The 18,125-nt window shown below is 41.6% G+C and overlaps 1 protein-coding gene across 1 annotated transcript in view; it reads left to right on the top strand.

Moving 5' to 3' along the window:
• Positions 1-271: 271 nt before the first annotated feature.
• Positions 272-18,125, top strand: part of cers5 (ceramide synthase 5) — a 64,528-nt gene continuing 46,674 nt past the window's right edge. Inside the window, exons 1-2 of the mRNA XM_064967521.1 lie at positions 272-740; positions 17,391-17,499. Coding sequence (XP_064823593.1) covers positions 568-740; positions 17,391-17,499 — 282 coding nt within the window. The 5' untranslated portion in view covers positions 272-567. The remainder of the gene's footprint in view (positions 741-17,390; positions 17,500-18,125) is intronic.

Genomic DNA, 18,125 nt, shown 5'->3' with positions numbered 1-18,125 from the left:
TTAATTTGAAGTCAATCCACATGGTTGGGAATTTATTTTGGGCTAATATAATAACTACGTTAGATGATCATGGTACGCTCACCTGACTATTAATTCACAAATGGTGTAAAATGGTGCTGTATGGGTCTCTTGCTGTCGTGTAATTGAAATGTGGGGTAACCATGACATCTCAGAACGTCTCCCGTGTAATACTATGGATGGCCGCTTGGTGGTGACCTTCTCTTGTTCAAACTTTTAAAGTCACGTCTGGGGGACAAGACCATTTTCTACATACATCACACATTCACCTATATTGGGCACACGATTTTAATCTCGGATTATTATTGATTATCTCTTATTTTGGAAAGAACGCTAGCTAGCTAGGTGGCTGCGGACTGGCAAAATAACAGTATTCCATCAATGATACCTCTCTGAATAGCGGGCGGGAGGTGGGTCGTGGCCCATTTCACTTCCTTAATCCAAGAACTCCATCACGTCAGGGGCACGAAACGGAGGGACGGCGGTGGAAACGTTTCTCAAGTTTTTCCTTAGGATATATTTATTTAATTGAAACCACTTTTGGTAACAATGGCTGCTCTTTCAGCCTGGTTTTGGAACGAGAGATTTTGGCTCCCACATAATGTGACTTGGGCGGACCTTGCAGACCCAGCGCCCGGGGTGGAGTATCCTAAAGCCAGTCACTTGCTCTCTGCTTTACCGTTGGCTTTGGGGATCTTTGCGGTCAGAATACTATTTGAGAGGTACTGTCTGTTTTTTGAACTCATATCATTACATTCATCAACTCTTTCTTGAACATAACACTCGCCCGGCCATGCCAGAGTCTTTGCAGCCACAAATACGACTCGAATATTTAATAATTGAAAGGAAGTGTACTTGGAATTGATTAAGAACCTAAGGTCATTTGGGAGGTTTGCCCACCTTAGCTAGTTAAGCTAACCTGTTGTCTGTCTGGTTGCCTGTCACTTCCTAGTGAGAGCACTGGAGCAAGTCAACTCATTCTAGGTTTCTTCCAACTTATTTATGGAACAATCTTCAAAATGTTATTAAAGTTTATGTATTGGTGCCTCTTGGGTAATTCAGTCAGCTGATTGAGGACCTTATGACTGATTAATGTGATGTTCTGGTGCCACTTGGGTAATTCAGACAGCTGATTGAGGACCTTATTACTGGTAAATGTGATGTTCTGGTGTCTCTAGGGTCATTCAGACAGCTGGTTGAGGACCTTATTACTGATGAATGTGATGTTCTGGTCTCTAGGGTCATTCAGACAGCTGATTGAGGACCTTATTACTGATGAATGTGATGTTCTGGTCTCTAGGGTCATTCAGACAGCTGATTGAGGACCTTATTACTGATGAATGTGATGTTCTGGTCTCTAGGGTCATTCAGACAGCTGGTTGAGGACCTTATTACTGATGAATGTGATGTTCTGGTGTCTCTAGGGTCATTCAGACAGCTGATTGAGGACCTTATTACTGATGAATGTGATGTTCTGGTGTCTCTAGGGTCATTCAGACAGCTCATTGAGGACCTTATTACTGATGAATGTGATGTTCTGGTGCCTCTAGGGTCATTCAGACAGCTGATTGAGGACCTTATTACTGATGAATGTGATGTTCTGGTGCCTCTAGGGTAATTCAGACAGCTGGTTGAGGACCTTATTACTGATGAATGTGATGTTCTGGTGCCTCTCGGGTCATTCAGACAGCTGGTTGAGGACCTTATTACTGATGAATGTGATGTTCTGGCCTCTAGGGTCATTCAGACAGCTGATTGAGGACCTTATTACTGATGAATGTGATGTTCTGGTGCCTCTAGGGTCATTCAGACAGCTGATTGAGGACCTTATTACTGATGAATGTGATGTTCTGGTGCCTCTAGGGTAATTCAGACAGCTGGTTGAGGACCTTATTACTGATGAATGTGATGTTCTGGTGCCTCTAGGGTCATTCAGACAGCTGGTTGAGGACCTTATTACTGATGAATGTGATGTTCTGGTGCCTCTAGGGTCATTCAGACAGCTGATTGAGGACCTTATTACTGATGAATGTGATGTTCTGGTGCCTCTAGGGTCATTCAGGCAGCTGATTGAGGACCTTATTACTGATGAATGTGATGTTCTGGTGCCTCTAGGGTCATTCAGACAGCTGATTGAGGACCTTATTACTGATGAATGTGTTTGTTTTTTATGACCGTGTTTCTCTTTCTGCATTTTGTATTTATATTGATGTGTTTATTTTCTGTCATTTCGACCTTGCTCTCAGTATGAATCCCTGATCAAATAAAGGTTAAATAGATAAATCAATGCTCACCATCGAAATAAATCAAGTAAGTTCATTATCTCTTTGAAGTAATAGCTTTGGCAGACACTCAGTGGCTGTACACCAGAACTTGATGACAGTCCTCAGGGCTGGCTGTGGCCTGTGTTGTTAGGCAGTTATTACACAGTTAACATTACATCATCCCTCAGTTGTAGTTAGGCTACAGCCCACCCGCAATACACAGGTTGTCTGCAATTCAAATCAGGCCTGTAAATTATAGCTATAAAACTGCTGGAGAGAGTAAACATGTATAACAGACCCTTGTCACTGAGAAAAAAATAGAAAATGACACAGCATAGAAACGATTGCACTTTTGAGAGTTTTAGGGCTTAGTTAGGTTAAAATCAAAAGACAACGTCCTGTGATGATGAAGAGTTAAATTGTAGGCTTTTCATAGTGGCTCTGGACATTGTGGGCATTTCACCACATTGGTCATACTTTTAGTGCCCTTTTTCATAAAGCGTCTCAGAGTAGGAATGATGTTTTAAAATAGGCATACATTTTGAAGATTGTATCAGTCTGGTCTCATAGACTACACGTAACATAGTTAATGTGAATCCGAGAAACTGTTTTGTTACATTAGACAGTAGGTTATTGTAACATATTGTATGAATTGCAATTTGTGACATATCATACAAATTGTATTTTGTAACATATCATACAAAATGAATACATACCATATGAAATGTAACATATTTTACTAAGGCCAGCAGCATACCACCCTGCAAACCACTCTGCTGGCTTGCTTCTGAAGCTAAGCAGGGTTGGTTCTGGTCAGGCCCTGCATGGGAGACCAGATGCTGCTGGAAGTGGTGTTGGAGGGCGAGTAAAAGGCACTCTTTTCTCTTGTCTAAAAATATCTCAAAGCCCCAGGGCAGTGATTGGGGACACTGCCCTGTGTAAGGGTGCCGTCTTTCGGATGGGACGTTAAACGGGTGTCCTGACTCTCTGAGGTCATTAAAGATCCCATGGAACTTATCGTAAGAGTAGGGGTGTTAACCCCAGTGTCCTGGCTAAATTCCCAATCTGGCCCTCAAACCATTCACGGCCACCTAATAATCTCAGTTTACAATTAGCTCATTCATCCCCCTCCTCTCCCCTGTAACTATTCCCCAGGTCGTTGCTGTAAATGAGAACGTGTTCTCAGTCAAGTTACCTGGTAAATTAATGGATAAATTGTAAAAAATTATAGGGATCCAAATTTACATTTACTATGTTACCTCTACCCCTGAGTCCAGGTTGATTAAATGGGCAGGTGGGACCTGATCCTAGATCACATTTACTCTCAGATGCAAGATACCGCCCCAGATCTTCACAGTGCAAAGGAGATGGGCAGGTCAAGGGCAAAGGGTTTGTTTCTGTATGTAAGTGACCTCTATCCTCCCTCACCTCTCAGGAGAATAAATCAATCAATCAAATAAATAACATTTTATTTGCTGTGAATACAACAGGTGAAGACCTTACCATGAAATATTTACTTACAAGCCCTTAACCAACGATGCAGAATTGTTTAAAAAAGTTAATAAAAAATCTATTTAAAAAGTAACACAATAAAATAAGGAGGCTATATACAGGGGGTACCAGTACCGATTCAATGTGTACAGGTTAGTCGAGGTAATATGTACATGTAAGTAGGGGTAAATTGACTATGCACATATAATAAACAGTGAGTAGCAGCAGTGTAAAAAAGGGGTCAATGCAAATAGTCTGAGTAGCCATTTGATTAACTGTTCAGCAGTCTAATGGCTTTGGGGTAGAAGCTGTTCAGGAGCCTTTTAATCCCAGAATTGGCACTCCGGTGCCGTGTGTTGGGTAGCTAATCACCACCACCCGTAGCACGCGCTCCAGCAGGTGTATCTCACTGATCATCCCTAAAGCCAACACCTCATTCGGCCGCCTTTCGTTCCAGTACTCTGCTGCCTGTGACTGGAACGAATTGCAAAAATCGCTGAAGTTGGAGACCTTTATCTCCCTCACCAACTTCAAACATCAGCTATCTGAGCAGCTAACCGATCGCTGCAGCTGTACATAATCTATTGGTAAATAGCCCACCCATTTCCACCTACCTCATCCCCACAGTTTTTATTTATTTACTTTTCTGCTCTTTTGCACACCAATATCTCTACCTGTACATGACCATTTATCAATCCAGTGTTAATCTGCAATATTGTAATTATTCGCCTACCTCCTCATGCCTTTTGCACACATTGTATATAGACTCCCCTTTTTTTCTACTGTGTTATTGACTTGTTAATTGTTTACTCCATGTGTAACTCTGTGTTGTCTGTTCACACTGCTATGCTTTATCTTGGCCAGGTCGCAGTTGTAAATGAGAACTTGTTCTCAACTAGCCTACCTGGTTAAATAAAGGTGAAATAAAAAATTAAAAAAAATAAACATTCACTTTGCACATAAACACAGCCAAGAAGAGAATAGACTGTTACGAGTACCAACTATGACATCTGTAGGATGATTATATCTGTAGTAGGATTATACTCCCTCCTATCTGAGATATCTACTGCAGCCCTCATCCTCCACATACAACACCCGTTCTGCCAGTCACATTCTGTTAAAGGTCCTCAAAGCACACACATCCCTGGTTCGCTCCTCTTTTCAGTTCACTGCAGCTAGCGACTGGAAAGAGCTGCAACAAACACTCAAACTGGACAGTTTTATCTCCGTCTCTTCATTCAAAGACTCAATCATGGACACTCTTACTGACAGTTGTGGCTGCTTTGTGTGATGTATTGTTGTCTCTACCTTGTTGCCCTTTGCGCTGTTGTCTGTGCCCAGTGATGTTTGTACCATGTTTTGTGCTGCTACCATGTAGTGTTGCTACGATGTTGTTGTTATGTTGTGTTGCTACCATGCTGTGTTGTCATGTGTTGCTGCCTTGCTATGTTGTTGTCTTAGGTCTCTCTTTATGTTGTGTTGTGTTGGCTCTCTTGTCGTGATGTGCGTTTTGTCCTATATTTATAAACTCAGCAAAAAAAGAAAGGTCCCTTTTTTAGGACCCCGTCTTTCAAAGATAATTCGTAAATATCCAAATAACTTCACGGATCTTCATTGTTCACTATTTCCCATGCTTGTTCAATGAACCATAAACAATTAATGAACATGCACCTGTGGAACTGTCGTTAAGACACTAACAGCTTACAGACTAGAGGTCGACCAATTATGATTTTTCAACACCAATACCGATTATTGGAGGACCAAAAACGCGATAACGATTAATCGGCCAATTTTTATTTATTTATTTGTAATAATGACAATTACAACAATACTGAATGAACACTTATTTTAACTTAATATAATACATCAATAAAATCGATTTAGGCTCAAGTAAATAATGAAACATGTTCAATTTGGTTTAAATAATGCAAAAACAAAGTGTTGGAGAAGAAAGTAAAAGCGCAATATGTGCTATGTAAGAAAGCTAACGTTTCAGTTCTGGTGGTTCCTTTTAACATGAGTCTTCAATATTCCCAGGTAAGAAGTTTTAGGTTATAGTTATTATAGGAATTATAGGACTATTTCCCTCTATACCATTTGTATTTCATTAACCTTTGACTATTGGATGTTCTTATAGGCAGTATTTAGTATTGCCAGTGTAACAGTATGGCTTCCGTCCCTCTCCTCACTCCTCCCTGGGCTCGAACCAGCAACACAACAACAACAGCCACAATCGAAGCAGCGTTACCCATGAAGAGCAAGGGGAACAACTACTAGAAGGCTCAGAGCGAGTGACGTTTGAAATGCTATTAGCGCGCTAACTAGCTAGCCATTTCACTTCGGTTACACCAGCCTCATCTCAGGAGTTGATAGGCTTGAAGTCATAAACAGCGCAATGCTTGACGCACAACGAAGAGCTGCTGGCAAAACGCACGAAAGTGCTGTTTAAATGTTTACGCACCTGCTTCTGCCTACCACCGCTCAGTCAGATACTTAGATACTTGTATGCTCAGTCAGATTATATGCAACGCAGGACACGCTAGATAATATCTAGTAATATCATCAACCATGTGTAGTTAACTATTGATTATGATTGATTGTTTTTTATAAGATAAGTTTAATGCTAGCTAGCAACTTACCTTGGCTTACTGCATTCGCGTGACAGGCAGTCTCCTTGTGGAGTGCAACGAGAGAGAGGCAGGTTATTATTGTGTTGGACTAGTTAACTGTAATGTTGCAAGATTGGATCCCCCGAGCTGACAAGGTGAAAATCTGTTCAGGGGCAGAAAGTCGTTCTGCCCCTGAACGAGGCAGTTAACCCACCATTCCTAGGCCGTCATTGAAAATAAGAATATGTTCTTAACTGACTTGTCTAGTTAAATAAAGTTATTTAAAATTTTATTTTATTTAAATCGGTGCCCAAAAATACAGATTTCCGATTGTTATGAAAACTTGAAATCGGCCCTAATTCAATGGCCATTCCGATTAATCGGTCAACATCAATTACAGACGGTAGGCAATTAAGGTCACAGTTATGAAAACTTAGAACACTAAAGAGGCCTTTCTACTGACCCTGAAAAACACCAAAAGAAAGATGGCCAGGGTCCCTGCTCATCTGCGTGAACATGCCTTAGACATGCTGCAAGGAGGCATGAGGACTGCAGATGTAGCCAGGGCAATACATTGCAATGTCCGTACTGTGAGACGCCTAAGACAGCGCTACAGGGAGACAGGACGGACAGCTGATCGTCCTCGCAATGGCAGACCACGTGTAACAACACCTGAACAGGATGGGTACATCTGAACATCACACCTGCGAGGCAGGTACAGGATGGCAACAACAACTTCCCGAGTTACACCAGGAACCCACAATCCCTCCATCAGTGCTCAGACTGTCCGCAATAGGCTGAGAGAGGCTGGACTGAGGTCTTGTAGGCCTGTTGTAAAGGCAGGTTCCTCACCAGACATCACCAGCAACAACGTTGCCTATGGGCACAACCCCACCATCGCTGGACCAAACAGAACTGGCAAAAAGTGCTCTCACATCACGACAAGAGAGACAACACTACATAAGGAGAGACCTAAGACGACAACATAGCATTGCAGCAACACATGACAACACAGCATGGTAGCAACACAACATGACAACAGCATGGTAGCAACACAACATGGTAGCATCACAAAACATGGTCTGATCATCCTTTCCTGTTCAGAAGACCATTTGTAGTAGGAGTAACCCTCAGAAGACCATTTGTAGTAGGAGTAACCCTCAGAAGACCATTTGTAGTAGGAGTAACCCTCAGAAGACCATTTGTAGTAGGAGTAACCCTCAGAAGACCATTTGTAGTAGGAGTAACCCTCGGAAGACCATTTGTAGTAGCAGTAACCCTCAGAAGACCATTTGTAGTAGGAGTAACCCTCAGAATACCATTTGTAGTAGGAGTAACCCTCAGAAGACCATTTGTAGTAGGAGTAACCCTCAGAAGACCATTTGTAGTAGCAGTAACCCTCAGAAGACCATTTGTAGTAGGAGTAACCCTCAGAAGACCATTTGTAGTAGGAGTAACCCTCAGAATACCATTTGTAGTAGGAGTAACCCTCAGAAGACCATTTGTAGTAGGAGTAACCCTCAGAAGACCATTTGTAGTAGGAGTAACCCTCAGAAGACCATTTGTAGTAGGAGTAACCCTCAGAATACCATTTATAGTAGGAGTAACCCTCAGAAGACCATTTGTAGTAGGAGTAACCCTCAGAAGACCATTTGTAGTAGGAGTAACCCTCAGAAGACCATTTGTAGTAGGAGTAACCCTCAGAAGACCATTTGTAGTAGGAGTAACCCTCAGAAGACCATTTGTAGTAGGAGTAACCCTCAGAAGACCATTTGTAGTAGGAGTAACCCTCAGAAGACCATTTGTAGTAGGAGTAACCCTCAGAAGACCATTTGTAGTAGGAGTAACCCTCAGAAGACCATTTGTAGTAGGAGTAACCCTCAGAAGACCATTTGTAGTAGGAGTAACCCTCAGAAGACCATTTGTAGTAGGAGTAACCCTCAGAAGACCATTTGTAGTAGGAGTAACCCTCAGAAGACCATTTGTAGTAGGAGTAACCCTCAGAAGACCATTTGTAGTAGCAGTAACCCTCAGAAGACCATTTGTAGTAGGAGTAACCCTCAGAAGACCATTTGTAGTAGGAGTAACCCTCAGAAGACCATTTGTAGTAGGAGTAACCCTCAGAAGACCATTTGTAGTAGGAGTAACCCTCAGAAGACCATTTGTAGTAGGAGTAACCCTCAGAAGACCATTTGTAGTAGGAGTAACCCTCAGAAGACCATTTGTAGTAGGAGTAACCCTCAGAAGACCATTTGTAGTAGGAGTAACCCTCAGAATACCATTTGTAGTAGGAGTAACCCTCAGAAGACCATTTGTAGTAGGAGTAACCCTCAGAAGACCATTTGTAGTAGGAGTAACCCTCAGAAGACCATTTGTAGTAGGAGTAACCCTCAGAAGACCATTTGTAGTAGGAGTAACCCTCAGAAGACCATTTGTAGTAGGAGTAACCCTCAGAAGACCATTTGTAGTAGGAGTAACCCTCAGAAGACCATTTGTAGTAGGAGTAACCCTCAGAAGACCATTTGTAGTAGGAGTAACCCTCAGAAGACCATTTGTAGTAGGAGTAACCCTCAGAAGACCATTTGTAGTAGGAGTAACCCTCAGAAGACCATTTGTAGTAGGAGTAACCCTCAGACTGTCCACTTTTCAACCGAGATTACAGGTAGCCTATCAAGGATATACAACCTGCATAAATAAAGTTGACCAAGTCTACACTAAGCAATATCTAATAAAGCTGCTGGGTACCAGATTCACAGGACTGCAAACAGAAAAAACATTCATGTCACCCACTGTCACCCGCTGTCGCCCGCTGTCAGCTCCTAAATGTTTGCTGTCTGACTCTTCACTCAATGATGGAGGCTGTAGGCCTAAATTCATCGAGCGAGATAACAGATCTCTGTTGATGACTCCGTCAGTCAGAGTAAGCTACATACTAACATTTTTAACATCTCTATAATAATCTATCATCCCTGAGCCTTCAATGCACATAATACATAAGGATGTAAGCTACATTAAACTTTTGTGTCCAAATCATTGTTCACGCTATATTCATACAGGGGATTTATAAAGGACAGAGGGCGTAAACTTAACACTAGACTGTAAAGCAAACTGAGATTTGAAACAATAGCCTGGCCTATGGTGTAAACACTGATAATGAAACTACTTTACTCTATGGTGTAAACACTGATAACGAAACTAGTTTACCCTATGGTGTAAACACTGATAATGAAACTAGTTTACCCTATGGTGTAAAAACTGATAACTAAACTAGTTTACCCTATGGTGTAAACACTGATAATGAAACTAGTTTACCCCATGGTGTAAACACTGATAATGAAACTAGTTTACCCTATGGTGTAAACACTGATAACGAAACTAGTTTACCCTATGGTGTAAACACTAATAACTAAACTAGTTTACCCTATGGTGTAAACTCTGATAATGAAACTAGTTTACCCTATGGTGTAAACTCTGATAATGAAACTAGTTTACCCCATGGTGTAAACACTGATAATGAAACTAGTTTACCCTATGGTGTAAACACTGATAATGAAACTAGTTTACCCCATGGTGTAAATACTGATAATGAAACTAGTTTACCCTATGGTGTAAATACTGATAATAAAACTAGTTTACCCTATGGTGTAAACACTGATAATGAAACTAGTTTACCCCATGGTGTAAATACTGATAATGAAACTAGTTTACCCTATGGTGTAAATACTGATAATAAAACTAGTTTACCCTATGGTGTAAACACTGATAATGAAACTAGTTTACCCCATGGTGTAAATACTGATAATGAAACTAGTTTACCCTATGGTGTAAATACTGATAATAAAACTAGTTTACCCTATGGATAAACACTGATAATGAAACTAGTTTACCCCATGGTGTAAATACTGATAATGAAACTAGTTTACCCTATGGTGTAAATACTGATAATAAAACTAGTTTACCCTATGGTGTAAACTCTGATAATGAAACAAGTTTACCCTATGGTGTGGGGCTGTTTTTTAACACTGAGGCGTGTGGTAGTGTTTCAACACTGAGGCGTGTGATAGTGTTTCAACACTGAGGCGTGTGGTAGTGTTTCAACACTGAGGCGTGTGGTAGTGTTTCAACACTGAGGCGTGTGGTAGTGTTTCAACACTGAGGCGTGTGGTAGTGTTTCAACACTGAGGCGTGTGATAGTGTTTCAACACTGAGGCGTGTGGTAGTGTTTCAACACTGAGGCGTGTGGTAGTGTTTCAACACTGAGGCGTGTGGTAGTGTTTCAACACTGAGGCGTGTGGTAGTGTTTCAACACTGAGGCGTGTGGTAGTGTTTCAACACTGAGACGTGGGGCAGTGTTTTCCCCTCTGACTTCTTTTTCACCCCAGTGCAGTGTGGGGTGGACATATTCTTTTTGCTCATATTTTTAATACTTGTGAACCGGAATGACAGGAGGGAGAGGAGGAGGGACAGGGTGAAGAGTATAGGGGCTTGTCTTTTTCTTTCTTCGGTAACTGGTCGGAGTAGTTTCAGAAACAAGATCTGATATTCTTCTCACATTCTAATTAACCACAGGACTCTGGCTGACAGAATGACTGCCCCACTGGGAGAATAGTGTCGTATTCCACTGCAGAGTATCCCTTCCTTTAGCCTGATCCCAGATCTGTATGTGGTCTAGCCAACTTCTTGGTCACTGTGAATTTACAGATCTGGGTCCAGGCTAACACCCTCAACTGCGACAATGGAATTCTCTACCAGGTTTTGGCAGCTTGCTCTACTCTGTGAGATTCTGGCTTACCCACAGTTAGCCTCTGTTGTGGGATTCTGGTTTACCCACAGTTAACCTCTGTTGTGGGATTCTGGCTTACCGACAGTTAACCTCTGTTGTGGGATTCTGGCTTACCGACAGTTAACCTCTGTTGTGGGATTCTGGCTTACCCACAGTTAACCTTTGTTGTGGGATTCTGGCTTACCCACAGTTAAACTCTGTTGTGGGATTCTGGCTTACTCACAGTTAACGCCTGTTGTGGGATTCTGGCTTACTCACAGTTAACCTCTGTTGTGGGATTCTGGCTTACCGACAGTTAGCCTCTGTTGTGGGATTCTGGCTTACCCACAGTTAGCCTCTGTTGTGGGATTCTGGCTTACCCACAGTTAGCCTCTGTTGTGGGATTCTGGCTTACCCACAGTTCACCTCTGTTGTGGGATTCTGGCTTACCCACAGTTAACCTCTGTTGTGGGATTCTGGCTTACCCACAGTTAACCTCTGTTGTGGGATTCTGGCTTACCCACAGCTAACCTCTGTTGTGGGATTCTGGCTAACCCACAGTTAACCTCTGTTGTGGGATTCTGGCTTACCGACAGTTAGCCTCTGTTGTGGGATTCTGGCTTACCCACAGTTAACCTCTGTTGTGGGATTCTGGCTTACCCACAGTTAACCTCTGTTGTGGGATTCTGGCTTACCCACAGTTAACCTCTGTTGTGGGATTCTGGCTTACCCACAGTTAACCTCTGTTGTGGGATTCTGGCTTACCCACAGTTAACCTCTGTTGTGGGATTCTGGCTTACCCACAGTTAACCTCTGTTGTGGGATTCTGGCTTACCCACAGCTAACCTCTGTTGTGGGATTCTGGCTAACCCACAGTTAACCTCTGTTGTGGGATTCTGGCTTACCGACAGTTAACCTCTGTTGTGGGATTCTGGCTTACCCACAGTTAACCTCTGTTGTGGGATTCTGGCTTACCGACAGTTAGGCTAACCTTTTTATTTTGTATTTTATTTGTTACCCCTTTTCGCCCTAATTTCTTAGTATCCAATTGGTAGTTACAGTCTTGTCCTATCGCTACCGCTCCCGAACGGACTCGGGAGAGGCAAAGGTCGAGAGCTGTGCGTTCTCCGAAACACAACCCAGCCAAGTTGACACAATGCCCACTTAACCCGGAAGCCAACCGCACCAATGTGTCGGAGGAAACACCATACACCTGGCGACCGTGTCAGTGTGCAGTGCACCCGACCCGCCACAGCGATGGGACAAGGACATCCCTGTCGGCCAAACCCTCCCCTAATCTGGAGAGCGCTGGGCCAATTGTGCACCGCCCCATGGGTCTCCCGGTCGCGGCCGGCTGCGACAGAGCCTGGACTTGAACCAAGATCTCTAGTGCAATGCAGTGCCTTAGACCACTGTGCCACTCAGGAGGCCTTCGGCTAACTTTTTAATGTAAACTTCTGGTTTACCTACACAGTATGCTAACCAATGCTTGAATGGCTGGGACAAAGGTGTTGTGTGTTGTCTGTCTGCTCTGTTTATGTTGTAGGCTTCTGTTTATGTCTGTCTGACCTTTTAGTCTGTCTGTTTTTTTGTTATGATTTTCTACTATAAACAGTCTATAAGGACAAAGGACAAGGAAACAAACAAACAAATCAATGGTTTTTGAAGACACATCACTTTTACTTCGAGGGTGTGGTCACTATTTTTTAAATGCTCTCTAGACAACAAGATCTCATAGTTTCCCTTCGAAACGTATTAAGGATGAATGTTTATTTTTCATGCATTAATTCAGCGTGGTTTCAGGGTTAAAACAGAAACAACTCCAAAGAGTAACAGTTTAGGCATTCATTCTGAGTGGTTAAGGTTAGGGCTATGGTTTGGGGAAGGCTTGAAACAAAATGTAAAAAAATTAGCGACTTGCTATCACCATCATCTTTAGTATTCTTAGAATTTCCTCAGCTTGCTAGAGCATTATGAACTGCTGTAGTGCCGTGGTCTAAGCAGCACGAGTGCACAACCAGATCTGGGCAAACTTATTTTTTCCCCCCACCGAGTAAGACGTTCTTAGAACCTTTTCAAACGTCCCGAAATCAACGTCTATTTCTAGTGATCGGGCTGCTCTAGGCCTATGCTCTCTATTATCTTTGGACACACTGAATGAACACTAATAATTTGTTATCATATTTCACAATTACATTCCACTCTTCTGTACTCTAATGTATGCAGCATTCTCACTGACAGACAAATGCTGTGCCAAACATTCTATGTATGGCATCCTATTTCATCTCTACTCTCTTTAGTAATCTGGCCTCTTGCCCTGTTGTGGCAGTCCTACTGTCTTCGTCCTTTGGCTGGTGTTGGACAAATATTGATCGATGGATATAAAATCTTTGAAAAATCTTTATCCAACAAGTCATGTAAGACATTGGGAGACATTGGGAAACATTGGGAGACATTGCATTGTGTGAATATAAGAATACAAATGAGAATGAAAGCAGTATGAGAATACAAATGAGAATGAAAGCAGTATGAGAATACAAATGAGATTGAAAGCAGTATGAGAATACAAATGAGAATGAACGCAGTATGAGAATACAAATGAGAATGAAAGCCGTATGAGAATACAAATGAGAATGAAAGCAGTGTGAGAATACAAATGGAGCAGGTTTTCATCAAGGATCTCTCTGTACTTTGGTCCGTTCACCTTTCCCTCAATCCTGACTTGTCTCCCAGTTCCTGCCGCTGACAAACGTACCCACAGCATGATACTGCCACCACCATGCTTCACCGTTGGGCTGGTTTCCTCCAGACGTGACGCTTGGGATTCAGGCCAAAGAGTTCAGTCTCATGCTGTTCAGATTCTTGTTTCTCATGGTCTAAGTGTCATTACGGTGCCTTTTGGCAAGCTCTAAGCAGGCTGTCATGTGCCTTTCACTGAGTGGCTTCCGTCTGGCTACTCTACCATAAAGGTCTGATTGGTGGAGTGCTGCAGAGATGGTTGACCTTCTGGAAGTTTCTCACATCTCCACAGAGGAACTCTGGTGCTCTGTCAGAGTGACCATCGGGTTGTGACAGTCTTGTTCTTTTTAATGAGTTTCTGTGTATTTAATCTCTACTCTCTTTGTCTTTTGGCTGGTGTTGGACAAATATTGACATGATGGATATAACATCTTTTAAAAATGTTTATCAAACAAGACATTGGAATACATTGGGAAATATTGGGAATCATTGGGAGAGATTGGGAGACATTGCGAGACATTGGGAGAGATTGGGAGACATTGCGAAACATTGGGAGAGATTGGGAGAGAATGGAAAACATTGGGAGACATTGCGAGACATTGGGAAAGATTGGGAGACATTGCGAAACATTGGGGGAGATTGGGAGAGATCGGGAGACATTGGGAGAGATCGGGAGACATTGGGAGAGATTGGGAGACATTTGGAGAGATTGGGAGACATTGCATTGTGTGAATATAAGAATTCAAACGAGAATTAAAGCGGTGTGAGAATAGAAATGAGAATGAAAGCAGTATGAGAATAGAAATGAGAATGAACGCAGTATGAGAATAGAAATGAGAATGAAAGCAGTATGAGAATAGAAATGAGAATGAAAGCAGTATGAGAATAGAAATGAGAATGAAAGCAGTATGAGAATAGAAATGAGAATGAAAGCAGTATGAGAATAGAAATGAGAATGAAAGCAGTATGAGAATAGAAATGAGAATGAAAGCAGTATGAGAATAGAAATGAGAATGAAAGCAGTATGAGAATAGAAATGAGAATGAAAGCAGTATGAGAATAGAAATGAGAATGAAAGCAGTATGAGAATAGAAATGAGAATGAAAGCAGTATGAGAATACAAATGAGAATGAAAGCAGTATGAGAATAGAAATGAGAATGAAAGCAGTATGAGAATAGAAATGAGAATGAAAGCAGTATGAGAATAGAAATGAGAATGAAAGCAGTATGAGAATAGAAATGAGAATGAAAGCAGTATGAGAATAGAAATGAGAATGAAAGCAGTATGAGAATAGAAATGAGAATGAAAGCAGTATGAGAATAGAAATGAGAATGAAAGCAGTATGAGAATAGAAATGAGAATGAAAGCAGTATGAGAATAGAAATGAGAATGAAAGCAGTATGAGAATAGAAATGAGAATGAAAGCAGTATGAGAATAGAAATGAGAATGAAAGCAGTATGAGAATACAAATGAGAATGAAAGCAGTATGAGAATACAAATGAGAATGAAAGCAGTATGAGAATAGAAATGAGAATGAAAGCAGTATGAGAATAGAAATGAGAATGAAAGCAGTATGAGAATAGAAATGAGAATGAAAGCAGTATGAGAATAGAAATGAGAATGAAAGCAGTATGAGAATGAAAGCAGTATGAGAATAGAAATGAGAATGAAAGCAGTATGAGAATAGAAATGAGAATGAAAGCAGTATGAGAATAGAAATGAGAATGAAAGCAGTATGAGAATAGAAATGAGAATGAAAGCAGTATGAGAATAGAAATGAGAATGAAAGCAGTATGAGAATAGAAATGAGAATGAAAGCAGTATGAGAATAGAAATGAGAATGAAAGCAGTATGAGAATAGAAATGAGAATGAAAGCAGTATGAGAATAGAAATGAGAATGAAAGCAGTATGAGAATACAAATGATAAGATGTTTAAATAGTGTATTCTGATAAGGCTTCCTTCACTGATAGATAGGTTTAGAATGAGTCCATCTGTAAGTGCAATTGTTTGCATTGTGTGTATATATATATTGAACAAAAATATAAATTAAACATGCAGCAGTTTCACAATTTTACTGAGTTACAGTTCACATAAGGAAAGCAGAATTTAAATAAATTAATTAGGCCCTAATCTATTGATTTCACATGACTGGGCAGGGGTGCAGCCATGGGTTGGTCTGGGAGGACATAGGCCTACCCACTTGGGAGCCAGGCCCAGCCAATCAGAATGCAGTATTGTGAATACAGTGCAGAAAGTATTCAGACCCCTTGACCTTTTCAACATTTTGTTACCTTACAGCCTTATTCTAAATTTGATCAAATCGTTTTTCCCCCTCATCAATCTACACACAATACCCCATAATAACAAAGTAAAAACAGGTTTTTAGACATTTTTGCTCAAATTAAACCTGATGTCACATTTACATAAGTATTCAGACCCTTTACTCAGTACTTTGTTGAAGTACCTTTGGCAACAATTACAGCCTCAAGTCTTCTTGGGTATGACGCTACAAGCTTGGCACCTGTATTTGCAGAGTTTCTCCCATTCTTCCAGCTCTGTCAGGTTGGATGTTGGGAGCGTCGCTGCACAGCTATTTTCAGAGATGTTTGATCGGGTTCAAGACATTGGGAGACATTGCGAAACATTGGCTGGCCCACTCAAGGACATTCAGAGACTTGTCCCGAAACCAGTCTCCCAGTCCCTGCCGCTGAAAAACATACCCACAGCGTGATACTGCCACCACCATGCTTCACCGTAAGGATGGTATTGGCCAGGTAATGAGCGGAGCCTGGTTTCCCCCAGACCTGAAGCTTGGCATTCAGGCCAAAGAGTTCAATCTTGTTCTGAGAGTCCTTTAGGTGCCTTTTGGCTAACTCCAAGCGGGCTGTCATGTGCCTTTTACTGAGGAGTGGCTTCCATCTGGCCACTCTACCATAAAGGCCTGATAGGTGGAGTGCTGCAGAGATGGTTGTCCTTCTGGAAGGTTCTTCCATCTCCACAGAGGAACTCTGGAGCTCTGTCAGAGTGACCATCGGGTTCTTGCAGCAATTTCTTGCAGCATCTGATGCTTTTTCTCTGACATGCACTGTCAACTGAGGGACCTTATATAGACAGGTGTTTGCCTTTTCAAATCATGTCCAATCATTTGAATATACCACAGGTGGACTTTAGTCAAGTTGCAGAAACATCTGAAGGATGATTCATGGAAACAGGATGCAACTGAGCAAATGGTCTGAATACTTACAGTAGGTAAATAAGGTATTTCTCTTTTGTATTTTTTATACATTTGCTAACATAAAAAAAAAAATGCTTTGTCAATATGGGTTATTGTGTGTAGATTGAGGAGTATAAAAATAAATCCATTTTAAATAAGGCTTTAGAATAAGGCTATAACGTAACAAAATGTGGGGAAAGTCAAAGGGGTCTGAATACTTTCTTAATGCCCTGTATACAGCTAATAGCAATAAGAAAGAGATTGGCTTTCACTGCTGGTTTTCCTCCAGGTTCATAGCCAGTCCATGTGCCTTCCTCTTGCATATCCACGCGACCTCAGTCCACTGGCGAGCCACACCCAACCCTGTCCTGGAGAAGGTGTTTACATCTATCACAAAGGTATACACACACACACACACACACACACACACACAAATAAGGTATTAGAGGTGTTTACATCTATCAAAGGTACACTTGCTGACATACACGCACACACACACACACACACACACACACACACACACACACACACACACACACACACACACACAAATAAGGTATTAGATGAGGTTTTTACAGTGTTTACCTCTATTTCACATGTGAGCTCACTTCCACACACACACATCACTAAGGTACGCTACCCTCACACACCACACGCCCACCCACACTAGATACAAGGAAACTATTGAACTGTTTGTCTGTCAGCTGTCCTTTGTCTCCTAATGTCTCTTGTCACGCATCGGTCTTACACAATACAAAACTATACTGGTCACACATGCCTTAGTTCTTCATTTGTTTCTTCCTCCTTCCTGCTCCTCTTACTTTCATCTCTCTCTCGTGTCTAAGTTGCAAAATTCCAGTAACTTTCCCTAAATTCCAAGGTGGGAATTATTTAATGGAAAACATGGTGAAAATTACCCACATTTTTTGATCCGAGATGACATGTCATTCTCTTTTCTCTAAGTTGTGAAAAGAATTTCCTTTTTTAACTAGGCAAGTCAGTTAAGAACAAATTCTTATTTTCA

This window comes from Oncorhynchus masou, chromosome 6 (genome assembly GCF_036934945.1).
Source record: "Oncorhynchus masou masou isolate Uvic2021 chromosome 6, UVic_Omas_1.1, whole genome shotgun sequence".
Taxonomy (NCBI): domain Eukaryota; kingdom Metazoa; phylum Chordata; class Actinopteri; order Salmoniformes; family Salmonidae; genus Oncorhynchus; species Oncorhynchus masou.
The sequence above is the reverse complement of the archived record's forward strand: the minus strand, read 5'-3'. Positions and strand labels throughout refer to the sequence as shown.